This window comes from Prionailurus bengalensis, chromosome B3 (assembly GCF_016509475.1).
Source record: "Prionailurus bengalensis isolate Pbe53 chromosome B3, Fcat_Pben_1.1_paternal_pri, whole genome shotgun sequence".
In the NCBI taxonomy this organism is placed as follows: Eukaryota; Metazoa; Chordata; class Mammalia; order Carnivora; family Felidae; genus Prionailurus; species Prionailurus bengalensis.
The window spans coordinates 28,674,290-28,689,608 of NC_057355.1; the positions used below are offsets into that span (position 1 = coordinate 28,674,290).

A 15,319-nucleotide genomic window follows, 5' to 3' on the forward strand; every position below is an offset into this window, starting at 1 on the left:
CGAGAAGAAAGTATATTCTGTTGCTTTGGGATGCAGAGTTCTAAGTACATCTGTCAAGTCCATCTGATCCAATGGAGCACTCAGGGCCCTTTATTGAACCTGTGTCTAGATAATCTATCCTTTGTTGTAATTGGAGTATTAAAGTCCTCTGCAATTACCACATTCTTATCAATAAGGTTGCTTATGTTTATGAGTAATTGTTTTATATATTTGGGGGCTCCCGTATTTGGCGCATAGATATTTATAATTGTTAGCTCTTTCTGATGGATAGACCCTGTAATTATTATATAATGCCCTTCTTCATTTCTTGTTACAGCCTTTAATTTAAAGTCTAGTTTGTCTGATATAAGTATGGCTACTGCAGCTTTCTTTTGACTTCCAGTAGCATGATAAATAGTTCTCCATCCCCGCACTCTCAATCTGAAGGTGTCCTCAGGTCTAAAATGAGTCTCTTGTAGAGAGCAAATAGATGGGTCTTATTTTTTTATCCATTCTGATACCCTATGTCTTTTGGTTGGCGCATTTAGTCCATTTACGTTCGGTGTTATTATAGAAAGATATGGGTTTAGAATCATTGTGATGTCTGTATGTTTTATGCTTGTAGCAATGTCTCACAGGATCCCCTTTAGGATCTCTTGTAGGACTGGTTTAGTGGTGACAAATTCCTTCAGTTTTTGTTTGTTCGGGAAGACCTTTATCTCTCCTTCTATTCTAAATGACAGACTTGCTGGTAAAGGATTCTCGGCTGCGTATTTTTCTTGTTCATCACATTGAAGATCTCCTGCCATTCATTTCTGGCCTGTCAAGTTTCAGAAGAGAGATCGGTCAGGAGTCTTACAGGTCTCCTTTTACATGTTAGAGCACGTTTATCCCTCGCTGCTTTCAGAATTTTCACTTTATCCTTGTATTTTGCCAGTTTCACTATGGTATGTCATGCAGAAGATCGATTCAAGTTACGTCTGAAGGGAGTTCTCTGTGCCTCTTGGATTTCAATGCCTTTTTCCTTCCCCAAATCAGGGAAGTTCTCAGCTATTATTTCTTCAAGTACACCTTCAGCATCTTTCCCTCTCTTTTCCTCCTCTGGGATACCAATTATGCATATATTATTTCTCTTTAGTGCATCACTTATTTCTCTAAATTTCCCCTCATACTCCTGGATTTTTTTATCTCTTTCTCAGCTTCTTCTTTTCCATAATTTTATTTTCTAGTTCACCTATTCTCTCCTCTGCCTCTTCAATCCGAGCCGTCGTCGTTTCCATTTTATTTTGCATTTCGTTTAAAGCGTTTTTCAGCTCCTCCCGACTGTGCCTTAGTCCCTTGATCTCTTTAGCAAGATTCTCTGCTGTCCTCTATACTGTTTTCAAGCCCAGAGATTAATTTTATGACTATTATTCTAAATTCAATTTCTGTTATATTGTTCAAATCCTTTTTGATCAGTTCGTTAGCTGTTGTTATTTCTTGGGAGATTCTTTTGAGGAGAATTCTTCCGTTTGGTCATTTTGGATAGTTCCTGGAGTGGTGTGGAACTGCAGGGCAGTTCCCCTGTGCTGTCTTGCATAACTCACGTTGGTGGGTGAGGCCGCAGTCAGACCTGATGTCTGCCCCCAGCCCACTGCTGGGGCCACAGTCAGACTGGTGTGAGCCTTCTCTTTTCCTCTCCTAGGTGCGGGATTCACTGTGGGGTGGTGTGGCCCATCTGGGCTACTTGCACCCTGCCAGGCTTGTGGTGCTGGGGATCTGGCATATTAGCTGGGGTAGATAGGCAAGGTGCACGGGGGCAGGAGGGGCAGGCTTAGCTCGCTTCTCCTTCGGTGATCCACTTCAGGAGGGGCCCTGCGGAAGCGGGAGGGAGTCAGGCCTGCCGCGGGAGGTGTGGGTCTGCAGAAGCACAGCGTTGGTTGTTTCCGCGGTACAAGCAAGTTCCCTGGCAGGAACTGGTTCCCTTTGGGATTTTGGCTCAGGGATGGATGAGGTAGATGGCGCTGGCTAGCGCCTTTGTTCCCCACCAAACTGAGCTCTGTCCTCCCAGGACTCAGCAACTCTCCCTCCCGTTGTCCTCCAGCCTTCCCACTCTCTGAGCAGAGCTGTTAACTTACAACCTTCCAGATTTTAAGTCCCACTCACTGTCTGAACACACTCCGTCCGGCCCCTCCGCTTTTGCAAGCCAGACTTGAGGTCTCTGCTTGGCCAGCGGGCCACCCCTCCGCCCTAGCTCCCTCCCGCCAGTCCGTGTAGCGCGCACGGCCTTGCCACCCTTCCTACCCTCTTCCGTGGGCCTCTCATCTGCACTTTGCTCCAGAGACTCCGTTCTGCTAGTCTTCTGGAGGTTTTCTGGGTTATTTAGGCAGGTGTAGGTGGAATCTAAGTGATCAGCAGGATGCGGTGAGCCCAGCCTCCTCCTACACCGCCATCTTCCCCCTCCCCACCAGGAAAATCTCAGTTGCCTTTTAGTTTTGCTGATTGTTTCCTTAGCTGTAGAGAAGCTTTTTATTTATTTTTTTTTATTTAAAAAAAATTTTTTTTTCAACGTTTATTTATTTTTGGGACAGAGAGAGACAGAGCATGAACGGGGGAGGGGCAGAGAGAGAGGGAGACACAGAATCAGAAACAGGCTCCAGGCTCTGAGCCATCAGCCCAGAGCCCGACGCGGGGCTCGAACTCACGGACCGCAAGATCGTGACCTGGCTGAAGTCGGACGCTTAACCGACTGCGCCACCCAGGCGCCCCAAGAAGCTTTTTATTTTGATGAGGTCCCAACAGTTCATTTTTGCTTTTGTTTCCCTTGCCTCCGGAGATGTGTTGAGTAAACCGCTGCTGTGGTCAAGATCAAAGAGGTTTTTGCCTTCTTTCTCCTTGAGGATTTTGATGGCTTCCTGTCTTACATTGAGGTCTTTCATCCACTTTGAGTTTACTTTTGTGTATGGTGTAAGAAAGTGGTCCAGGTTCATTCTTCTGCATGTCTTTGTCCAGTTTTCCCAGCACCACTTGCTGAAAAAACTGTCTTTATTCCATTGGATATTCTTTCTTGCTTTGTCAAAGATTAGTTGCCCAATGTTTGTGTGTCTATTTCTGGGTTCTCTATTCTATTCCATTGATCTGAGTGTCTGTTCTTGTGCCAGTACCATACTGTCTTGAAGATTACAGCTTTGTAGTATAGCTTTAAGTCTGGGATTGTGATGCCTACTGCTTTGGTTTTCTTTTTCAAGATTGCTTTGGCTATTCAGGGTCTTTTCTGGTTCCATACAAATTTTAGGATTATCTGTTCTAGCTCTGTGAAGAATGCTGGTGTTACTTTGATAGGAATTGCATTGAATATGTAGATTGCTTTGGGTAGTATCGACATTTTAACAATATTTATTCTTTCTATCCAGGAGCATGGAATCTCTCCATTTTTTTTTTTTTTTTTTTGTGTGTGTGTGTGTGTCTTCTTCAATTTCTTTCATAAGCTCTCTATAGTTCTCATTGTATAGATTTTTCACCTCTTTGGTTAGATTTATTCCTAGGTATTTTATGGGTTTTGGTGCAATTGTAAATGGGATTGATTCCTTGATTTCTCTTTCTGTCACTTCATTGTTGGTGTATAGGAATGCAACCAATTTCTGTGCATTGATTTTATATCCTGCAGCTTTGCTGAATTCATGAATCAGTTCTAGCAGTTTTTGGGTGGAATCTTTTGGGTTTTCCATATAGAGTATCATGTCATCTGCGAAGAGTGAAAGTTTGACCTCCTCCTAGCCTATTTGGATGCCTTTTATTTCTTTGTGTTGTCTGATTGCAGAGGCTAAGACTTCCAGTACTGTGTTCAATAACAGTGGTGAGAGTGGACATCCCTATCTTGTTCCTGACCTTAGGGGGAAAGCTCTCAGTTTTTCCCCATTGAGGATGATATTAGCATTGGGTCGCTCATATATGGCTTTTATGATCTTGAGGTATGATCCTTCTATCCCTACTTTCTTGAGGGTTTTCATCAAGAAACAATGCTGTATTTTGTCAAATGCTTTCTCTGCATCTGTTGAGAAGATCATATGGTTCTTATCCTTTCTTTTATTGATGTGATGACTCACGTCTTTTACTGATGTGATGAATCACGTTAATTGTTTTGTGGATATTGAACCAGCCCTGCATCCCAGGTATAAATCCCACTTGGTCGTGGTGAATAATATTTTTAATGTATTGTTGGATCCGGTTGGCTAATATCTTGTGGAGGATTTTTGCATCCATGTTCACCAGGGAAATTTGTCTATAGTTCTCCTTTTTAGTGGGGTCTCTGTCTGGTTTTGGAATCAGGGTAATGCTGGCTTCAGAGACAGAGTTTGGAAGTTTTCCTTCCATTTCTATTTTTTGGAGAAGTTTCAAGAGAATAGGTGTTAACTCTTCCTTAAATGTTTGGTAGAATTCCCCTGGAAAGCCATCTGGCCCTGGAGTCCTGTTTTTTGGCAGATTTTTTATTACTAATTCGATTTCCTTACTGGTTATGGGTCTTTTCAAATTTTCTATTTCTTCCTGTTTCAGTTTTGGTAGTGTATATGTTTCTACGAATTTGTCCATTTCTTCCAGATTGCCCATTTTGTTGGCATATAATTGCTCATAATGTTCTCTCATTGTTTTTATTTCTGTTGTGTTGGTTGTGATCTCTCCTTTCATTCTTCATTTTATTTATTTGGGTCCCTTCCTTTTTTTTTTTGACCAAACTGGCTAGTGGTTTATCAATATTGCTAATTCTTTCAAAGAACCAGCTTCTGGTTTCATTGATCTGTTCTACTGTTTTTTTTGGTTTCAATAGCATTAATTTCTGCTCTAATCTTTATTATTTCCTGTCTTCTGCTGATCTTGGGTTTTATTTGCTGTTCTTTTTCCAGCTCTTTAAGGCATAAGGTTAGGTCATGTATCTGAGATCTTTCTTCCTTCTTTAGGAGAGCCTGGATTGCTATATACTTTCCTCTTATGACCGCCTTTGCTGCGTTCCAGAGGTTTTGGGTTGTGGTGTTATCATTTTCATTGGCTTCCATGAACTTTTTAATTTCCTCTTTAACTTCTTGGTTGGCCCATTCATTCTTCAGTAGGGTGTTCTTTAGTCTCCAAGTATTTGTTACCTTTCCAAATTGTTTCTTGTGGTTGATTTCGAGTTTCATAACGTTGTGGTCTGAAAATATGCACGGTATAATCTTGAGTAATATTTTTAAGTCATGAATGATAAAACTTCCAGTTATTAAAAAATTGAAACCATACAGAATTCTGTGTGTGTGTGTGTATATATATAAATATATATATTATACATAACATATATAATACATATATTTTAAGTTTACTTATTTATTTTGAGAGAGAGAGTGTGCAAGCAGGGAAGGGGCAGAGAGAGAGGGAGACAGGGAATCCTAAGCAGGCTTTGTGCTATCAGTGCAGAGCCCAATGCGGGGCTTGATCCCATGAACCATGAGTTCATGACCTAAGCCAAAACCAAGAGTTGGACACTTAACTGACTGAGCGACCCAGGCACCCCCAGAACTATGTATATTAAAAGTGAAATTTCCTCAGTACTTCTGTGGTACTATATAGCCTTTTCTGTGCATACACATAGTTTTTGTTTTTTTGTGTGTGTTCTTTTGGTAACATAATGAGATTATATTGCATATATCACTGTACCTATCCATTTGATGATTTTGGCTCATTTAAAGATCTTGGAGATGTTTATATGTTGGCATACACAGTGTATATACACAAATTTTCCTTCATTCCTTTTTAATATCTGTATAGTGTTCCATAACATGGACATATTATAATTTATATAATCAGCTTATTAATTGACATTGTTGTTTCACATTTGTCACCACCATAGTCAATACTTTTGTTTCTATCTTTGTGCACATACTCAGGCTTATCATTCTGGAAGTGAGTTTGGGTTTAAATAATACCTTGAGTACCTATGCTCCAGCAATGTTCTAAGCCAGGGTTATTTTTCCTATAAAGGTCCAGAGAATGAATATTTTTTTTTATATATTTTTTTAACATTTATTTATTTTTGAGACAGAGAGAGACACAGCATGAACGGGGGAGGGGCAGAGAGAGAGGGAGACACAGAATCGGAAGGAAACTCCACAGGCTCTGAGCCATCAGCCCAGAGCCGACGCGGGGCACGAACCCGCGGACCGTGAGATCGTGACCTGAGCCGAAGTCGGGCGCTTAAACGACTGAGCCACCCAGGTGCCCCCAGAGAGTGAATATTAATCACAACTACCTCATTCCACTGTTGTAACATCAAAGCGGCATAGACAATATATAATGAGAGTGTGGCTGTGTTTCAATAAAAGTTTAATTACAGAAACACCAGTGTGGCTAACTCTAGTTCTGGGTACTTTACATACTACGTATCCTTGCAGCCCTCAAATGTAGGTGCAGTTATTAGGCCCACTTTATGGATGAGAAAATTGACAAAGAAAAATGAAGTATGTGTCCAAGGTTATGTGCCTGGTAAGTAGCAGAGCCAGCATCTGACTGCATACATCAAGTTGAAAATGAGAAAGAAGCTGCCCCAAATACCTTCCCCAAAATGTTAGATCCTAGGACCTGACCCTCACACACACTTACTGAATCACTCGCTTATGATTCTTTTAAGGCAATATGCTTACTCAGCACTCCAGGAGCACTTGCCTTCCCACTCCTCAGATGGGCCAGTGTTCCCTTTGTCCCTCTCACTGTGTGACTGTGTCCTGGCTTTTGATTTGTGTTTCACTAGCATCACATTATAGAGAGGTCAGCTCAGTGTCTGGGACCACCCAGCTACCCAGTGGTAGGAAAGACAGACTTGAGCAGGTGAGATCAAGCTGGGTCCTGGCAAGTCTGCTGCTTTGAGTTGTTGATGTCTGCTCCAATATCATTACATGAGCCCAGGTGGGTACATTGGTTGGCCTGCCTTGACTCATTTTCCTTCTTTGGAGTCATGGGGAAAGTACCTATTAGATTGTTATGAAGATCAAATGAGATAATACAGGAATAATTCTTGGCTGCATACTTTTCTGATTCAGCACACTGAATATATCCCACCACTCGTTTCTGGCCTGTGAGGTTTCTGTGGATAGGTCTGCTGCAAACGTGATCTGTCTTCCCTTGTAGGTTAGGGACTTTTTTTTACCCTGCTGCTTTCATGATTCTCTCCTTGCCTGAGTATTTTGTGAATTTGACTATGATATGCCTTGTTGATCGTTGGTTTTTGTTGAATCTAATGGGAGTCCTCTGTGCTTCCTGAATTTTGATGTCTGTGTCTTTCCCCAGGTTAGGAAAGTTTTCTGCTATGATTTGCTCACATAACCCTTCTACCCCTTTTTCTCTCCCTCCCTCCTCTGGGACCCCTATGATTCTGATGTTCCTTTTTAATAGGTCACTGATTTCTCTAATTCCTAAATCGTGCTCTTTTGCCTTAATCTCCCTCTTTCCCTCTGCTTCGTTATTCTCTATAAGTTTATCTCTATATTGCTGATTCTCTGTTCCGCCTCGTCCATCCTTGCCGCTGCTGCATCCATCTGTGATTTCAGCTCAGTTACAACATTTTTAATTTCATTCTGGCTATTTTTTACTTCTTTTATCTCTGCAGAAAGGGATTCTAATTTATTTTTGACTGCAGCTAGTATTCTTATTATCATGGTTCTAAATTCTGGTTCAGACATCTTGCTTTGTGTCTGTGTTAATTAAATCTCTGACTGTTGTTTCTTCACGCTCTTTCTTTTGGGATGAATTCCTTCATTTGGTCATTTTGAAGGGATAAAAGGACTTAATGAGTAGAAAAATTGGAATTAAAAAATTAAAGTTAAAAAAATATTAAAATTAAAAATCAAAAACACACCCACACAAAAATCTAATAGATGATGCTAGATTCTAGGTGTGTTTTGGTCTCGGTGTAGAAAGTGGTTTGACAGATTAGAGAAACAAACAAACAAAAAACAAAACAAATAAAAAAGGGGGGGAGGAAAGGAAAAAAAAGGAAATCGTTTGGGAATTTGAAAAAATGAATACACTAAAGTAGACTAAAATACACAAAAATAGAGAATAGTATAGAGAATAGTAGAAAATAGAGAATAGTAGAAAAAAGTATAGAAAAATATTTTTAATAAAAATTAAAAAGAAATACGAATTTTTTCATTTTATGTATTTAAGAAAAAAGAAAAGAAATGAAAAAGAGAAAAAAGATAAAAAAGAAAAAAGGAAAAGGCAAAAAAAAGAAATCGCTTGAAAATTTGAAAAAGTGAATATAGTATAATACACTGAAATCAAATGATGGGAGTAAGATAGAATTTGAAAAAATTTACATAAAAGCAAAAAATATACTAATAACAATTAAATAAAAATATTTTTAAAAGAAAAAAGAAAAAGAAATTAAAAAAAGGAAATTGTTTGAAAATTTGAAAAGGTGAGTACACTGAAGTAGACTAAAGTAAAATGATGGAAGTAAAGTATAATTTGAGAAAATTTACACAAAAATAAAAAATACAGTAATAAAAATTAAACATATTTTTAATAAAAATTGAAAATAAAAATGTTTTTTCTCTTTCTGTATTCAAGAAAAAGAAAAGAATTGTAAAAGAGAAAAAGGAAAAAGAGAGAGAAAAAAAAATTGAGTAGATGAACCTGCTAACAGATTGAAGTAGGACTGAAATTGCTTTGTTTTCCTCTAGAGGTAGGTCAAAGTAGCTCTTTATAGTCCATAGATTAAGCTAGCAGTGAGGTTTGTGTTCCTGAAGAGCAAAATTGGCCCAGTTGGGTGGGGCTCAGTGCAACAGATCCGCTCTCCACTAGATGGTGCTGCTAGCCTACTGGGGTGGATTGCTGTAATGCTCATCAGTGCGCATGCGCGGGAGCGGTGAAAAATGGTGCCACCCAGTCTGTTCTCCCAGATCAGCATCACGCACCAGTTATCCGTCTTCAGCTCTCATCCACTCCCCACTTTTCCACTCTCTGTGACCAGGCCCCGGGGAGTACCTCTCTCCCAAGTTTTGTCTCAGATGTGGTTGTTTTCTCTGGGTCCCTTACTTCCGAAGGACTGTGGCTTTGACCCGCTCCGCCCCTCTGTGGGAGGGTCTCACCAAGTGATGGCCGAATGAGCTATGGCCCGCTGGATCCTGCTATTGACGGTGACCCGAGACTGCAGCCAGCTGCCAGCCTGCCCCCCCAAAAAATCGCGAGACAGTGTAGCCTCAGTGTTTCAGGGACCATGGAAAATCACAACACACATCTGACACTAGGCTTCACCCTCAACAACCTTGTCCCAGCACCAGTGAATGTGTCTGCCTTCCGGGGTCTGCTGGGACCAGGTGGCTTCAACAGTCTCTACCAAATGTCCTTCCAGCAATCAAACCGCTTTCCCCGTGTGGCCCAAGAACCTCCCGGACCTCACTCTGTTCCTGGGGATTCACCTTTCCCACCAGAGCACTGTCAGGTATCGAGCTGTGGAGTTGCAGCCTTTGCGTTCCCCTTGTTTACAGTCCTAATGGAATTTAAACCCTCTCCTTTCTCCTTTCTCCCTTTTTAGTTTAGTCTTGCGGCCATTTCCAATTTTCCACTTTCTCTCCAGCTGCTTTTGGGGAGGGGTGATTTTCCTGTATGCTCCCCCTCTCCCCAGTCTCTGTCCTCTCTCCACCCGCAAAAGGGGTTCCCTACCTTTCAGGGCTTCTTGCTCCTCAAGTTCAGCTCTTCGTGTTACATACCTGCTGAATTCTGTGGTTCAGGTTGTGCAGATTGTTGTGTTAATCTTCCAATTGGTTTTCTAGGTGTGTAGGATGATTTAGCGTTGGTCTGGCTGTTATTTTATGGACGCGAGACACACAAAAAGCTTCCATGCTGTTCTGCCATCTTGGCTCCTCTCCTATAATCAGTATTTTTAAACCGTTTCCCGAGATGGCTCCTTTTGCATAACAGTTTTGGAAATAACTATTTTCAAGACCACAAATATAAATTCTAAATTGTTCTGACTGTATGAACCTTTCCTGCCTCTCTCAAAGTTGTTCCATCTTTTAGGTTCTCTAAAGCATTACACTTTATTTATAGCAGTTATCACACTGAATCACAGTTTATCTGTTAACAATATAGTTTCCCACACTATACTGTGAGTTCTTCATATGAAGGAATAATATTTCTTGTTTTTTTTGTATTTTTAGTCTGACAATATATGATGAATAGCAAGAGCTCAATGAATTTAGTTAAATGCACATTTGAAACATCACAGTTCTAAAAAGAGTATGTACCTTTCACTTGTGCCCATGATGAAAAACCTTATAATTCCCAATTCCAAATACTATAAAATTACCATCAATTAATCTGTCCAATATTCAGTTACAATTTGGGAGCTGGGGAAAATAGAATTTTTTAAAATTCTGGGAACACCTTTAAAACTTCAGCTTTCCTGGGGCGCCTCAGTGGCTCAGTCGGTTAAGCCTCTGACTTCAGCTCAGGTCATGATCTCCCCATCTGTGAGTTTGAGCCATAAGTTAGGCTCTGTGCTGACAGCTCGGAGCCTGGAGCCTGCTTCAGATTCTGTGTCTCCCTCTCTCTACCCTTCTCCCACTCACGCTCTCTCTCTCTCTCTCTCTCTCTGAAGAACATTAAAAAAACCCAAAACTTCATCTTTCCTAAACACTTCAGTCTCAAAAAAAAAAAGAAAAAAAGAAAAGAAAAACCCAATGGAGTCAACAAACTATTACAACTAATACGTAAGTTCACCAAATGCTGGATATAAGAACAATTTACAAAAACCAACAGTGTTCCCATACACCAGTGATAAAACAAAAAAGACATCATTCACAGCAAAAATGATTAACACATGTAAAAATTAATACTGATAATCTTTATAAAGAGAATTCCCAAATCGTCGGACAAAAATTAGAATTAATGTAGGTATTTTCAAAGTAAAGATATTAAATCTCTCCAAGCTAAAAATATAAATTCAATGCAATCCCAATAAAAATTCCAGCTGGATTTTTTTTGTAATTTTTTTAAATGGTTTTTATTTATTTTTGAAGGAGAGAGAGAGAGAGAGAGAGGGAGAGAGAGGGAATGTGCAGGGGAGGAGCAGAGAGAGAGGGAGACACAGAATCTGAAACAGGCTCCAGGCTCTGAGCCATCAGCACAGAGCCCAACACAGGGCTCGAGCTCATGAACTGTGAGATCATGACCTGAGCCAAAGTCGGACGCTTAACCGACTGAGCCACCCAGGTGCCCCTCCAGCTGGATTTTTAAAAAGAACTGCTACTGCTTCTAAAATGCTTATGGAAGGGGTGGCTGGGTGGCTTACAGTCTGATAAGCATCCGACTTCAGCTCAGGGTATGACCTCATGGCTTGTGGGTTTGAGCCCCACATCAGGTTGTGTGCTGATAGTTCAGAGCCTAGAGCCTGTTTTGGATTCTGTGTCTCCCTCTCTCTCTGCTCTTCCTCCGATCACACACTGCACCTCTCTTTCTCTCTCTCAAAAATAAATAAACATAAAAAAAAAAAAAAGATAAAAAGCTCCTTCAGTCTTGCCCCCTCTGTGAAGTGGCCACTGATATCCCTCTTGTTTTCTTAAGGGTTTCATGTCTTTCCTTCCCAACCGACCCTTCAGAGTCCTTTGTATGTCTAGGTACTAATTCCTAGATTTAACATTGCAGTTGTTGTCTAGTTAATGTTTTTCATGGGATACTTCAAACAGAATCTGATTCTTTTTTTCTATTTTGTTGTACTCAGACCTGTAAATTGTTCATAATGTGGTTAGCACTGGGCCCGACGTGGGGCTCACATCCATGAACTGTGAGATCATGATCTGAGCTGAAGTCGGATTCTTAACTGAGTCACCCAGGCGACCCAAGGATGTTTTTATCTTGATGAGGTCCCAATAGTTCATTTTTGCTTTTGTTTCCCTTGCCTCCAGAGACATGTCAAGTAAGAAGTTACTGCAGCTGAAGTCAAAGAGGTTGTTGCCTGTTTTCTCTAGCAGAATTTGATGGCTTCCTGCCTTACATTTCGAGTTCATTTTTGTGTATGGTGCAAGAAAGTGGTCCAGGTTCATTCTTCTGCATGTCACTGTCAAGGCTTTCCAACCCCATTTGCTGAAGAGACTGTCTTTTTTTTTTGCTACTGGATATTCTTTCCTGCTTTGTCAAACATTAGTTGGCCATACCTTTGTGAGTCCATTTCTGGGTTCTATATTCTGTTCCACTGGTCAGTGTGCCTGTTTTTGTGCCAGTAGCATACTGTCTTGATGATTACAGCTTTGTAATACAGCTTGTAGTCCAGAATTGTGATGCCTCCAGTTTTGTTTTTCTATTTCAACATAACTTTGGCTATTCAAGGTCTTTTCTGGTTCCATACAAATTTTAGAATTGTTCTAGCTTTTATCAAACTCAACACCCAAAAAACAAATAATCCATTTAAGAAATGGGCAAAACATGAATAGACACTTTTCCAAAAAAGTCATCCACAAAGCTAACAGACACATGAAAAGATGCTCTACGTCACTCATCATCAGGGAAATACAAACCAAAACCACAATGACATATCACCTCACACCTGTCAGAATGGCTAAAATTAACAACTCAGGAAACAACAGATGTTGGCAAGGATGCACAGAAAGGGGATTTTTTTTTTTTTTTTTTTTGCATTGCTGTTGGGAATGTAAACTGGTGCAGCCACTCTGGAAAACAGTATGGAGTTTTCTCAAAAAATTAAAAATAGACCTACGCGGTAATTTGCACTACAAGGAATTTATCCAAAGGATACAAAAACGCTGATCTGAAGGGGCACATGTACCCCAATGTTTATAGCTGCACTTCTGACAACAGCCAAATTAGGGAAAGAACCCAAATGTCCATTGACTGATGAATGGATAGAGAAGATGTGTGTGTGTGTATGTGTGTGTGTGTGTGTACACACACACATGCGTGCACACACAATTACTCAGCAATCAAAAAGAATTAAATCTGCCATTTGCAACAACATGGATGGAACCAGAGTGTATTATGCTAAGCAAAAATAAGATAAAAACAGGGAGACAAACCATAAGACACTCTTAAAATACAAAGGACACACTGAGGGTTGCTGCAGGGGCAGCAGGTGGGGGGGGGGATGGGCTAAATGGGTAATGCACATTAGGGAGGGCACTTGAGATGCACACTGGCTGTTGTATGTAATTGATGGAACACTAAATTCTACTCCTGAAATTATTACTACAGTATATGTTAACTAACATGGATAAAACAAACAAAAAAAAAAAACTGAAGGAGCTGAGGAGCCACAAGTACTTATCCCAAGCAGTCAAATGCAAATGGAAACAAAAGTACCCCAAACCAGAGAGGTGGATCTTATCAAGCAGGGAGGAGATTGTGGGGGCCAGGTCCATAATGCACATGGCACTAGGTAGAGGGGGCAAAGGCAGCTCAAGACAGTCCACAGGGAAGTGATAATAGAAATGTGGTATTGCAAACTGCAGAAATCTATGTAGCAGTTAGGAGCGACAGAAGAGAGGTTCAAGAGTGACATGGACAGATTTAAATTAGAGATAAATGAAAAGAGGAATAGAACAAAGAAAAATGAAATACTTACATAATTTCAAAACAGAATATACCAATCAACAGAATATGTTTTATAGGAACCCAACATATGCGATAACACAGGTATCAAATACATTAGAACAGTGCCTACAACTGGGCTAGCAGAAAAAGGGAAAGGGAAGTGAGAATCAGAAATAGCAGAAGAGATGATATAAACCAAACTAAAAGTTCCTCCATGGACTAGGGATGATGATGTGCTCTGATAAAGGTCTAATACACAAGTTAAAAAGAAAAAATAAGCCAGAAAATCATTAGGATGCCAAATCAGCTTTCACTTCTTTGTCCATGTGGCAAGGTTCAAGCACAGTGAACAGAGTCTGGTTACATATCCCAAGCTTCATGGTTAGTGAAGGGGTTAGTTTCACAGTTACATGACCACAAAAAAAACAATGTAACCAGGACTTTGTTTTCCTTACCTACAAAATGAGAAGTAATGAGAAGAAGTAATACAACTAGAGAAGTAATACAACTCTGAGGTTGCTTCCACTTCTTTCTAGATTCTACCAATTCATAGTTCCTCACTAAAACTCAAAAAGCAGACATTCCAATTTAAAATTAAATTGTATAGATCTTTTCTCCTTTTATTTAGTTACTAACTAGCAAAGTCAACCCTTCTCTAATAAAAAAACAAACATTTAGGACTAAGTTCTCAGAACTATAAAAAAGGAACAGAATTTCACTCTAAATCCCTTTTCAACATTAATTTTGTAGTGCCACTTCTTAGACACTATAGAAGAAAGATCTACTAATGGTTTAAAAACATTTATGAGGACGGCAGAGCTTACCAATATCTTAAATCACACAGAACTGATCCCCAAAGATTGCCTGTCCTTCCAGAGAATTCTTGTATGAGAAAATGATGCCAGCATCTGAGAACACATGGTACCTTTCCAGCTGACACGAGGCCCCAATTTTCTGTTTTGATCTTGTTCTTCTAATGGTGTCCTGTCCACTTGAATCCCAGAGTCTTCTCTACTTAAGGGCTGTTGATCATCTTCGTCTTCACTTTCTTCAGACCAGTTCTGATTAAAAAGGGAAATACACCTACCCTTAGAGTGTGTAGTGACTAGAGCTGTCTAGATGATAAGATTAAGAAAATTTCAGAAGAAAAGCAAAACTAAACCAAATGACACTTTTTTCTAAATGTCTTGAAAGTTACTATTATAGCATGGAATTATTTTTGGTGGCAAAGCCCCCAAGAGTCACAGCTTCTTTTTTTTATTACATTTATTTATTTTTGAGAAACAGAGTGAGACAAAGTGTCAGCGGGGGAGGGGCAGAGAGAGAAGGAGACACAGAATCTGAAGCAGGCTCCAGGCTCTGAGCAAGCAGTCAGCACAGAGCCTGATGCGGGGCTCAAACCCAAGAACTGTGAGATAATGACTTGAGCCAAAGTCGGACGCTCAACCAACTGAGCCACCCAGGCGCCCCTAGAGTCACAGCTCCTTAAGGGATACTTACATTCATTCCATTCAACTTTCTAGTACTATTAATTCAGTGCAAAATCTTAATAAATCTTTAATAATAAACTACTCTAATTTAATGAAGAGTATTCCTGTTATAGTTAAGTTGCTCTAGGGTGGAAGGAACCATAAAAATAATATATCACTTGGCATATATTTGTATTTACAATAGCTAAACTATTGCTACTTACTGGTGTGTCTACATTCGGACCAAGGGCAATTTCTTCACCTTCCATCAAGTACTTTCCCCAGTCAAAATCATCTTTCTTTTCTATAATGTAACAGAA

The 15,319-nt window shown here is 40.1% G+C and overlaps 1 protein-coding gene across 11 annotated transcripts in view; it reads right to left on the reverse strand.

Annotated features, from left to right (window-relative positions):
- TUBGCP5 (tubulin gamma complex associated protein 5) overlaps nt 1-15,319 on the reverse strand; it is a 66,603-nt gene that overhangs the window by 35,442 nt on the left and 15,842 nt on the right. For all 11 annotated transcript variants that reach the window (XR_006293223.1, XM_043554919.1, XM_043554920.1 and 8 more), the window contains 2 exons: nt 15,224-15,303; nt 14,456-14,591 (listed from right to left, as the gene is read on the reverse strand). Coding sequence is in view for 10 of the 11 variants with exons in the window: in XM_043554919.1 (XP_043410854.1) it covers nt 14,456-14,591; nt 15,224-15,303 (216 nt within the window). In the remaining variant the exon portion in view is untranslated. The remainder of the gene's footprint in view (nt 1-14,455; nt 14,592-15,223; nt 15,304-15,319) is intronic.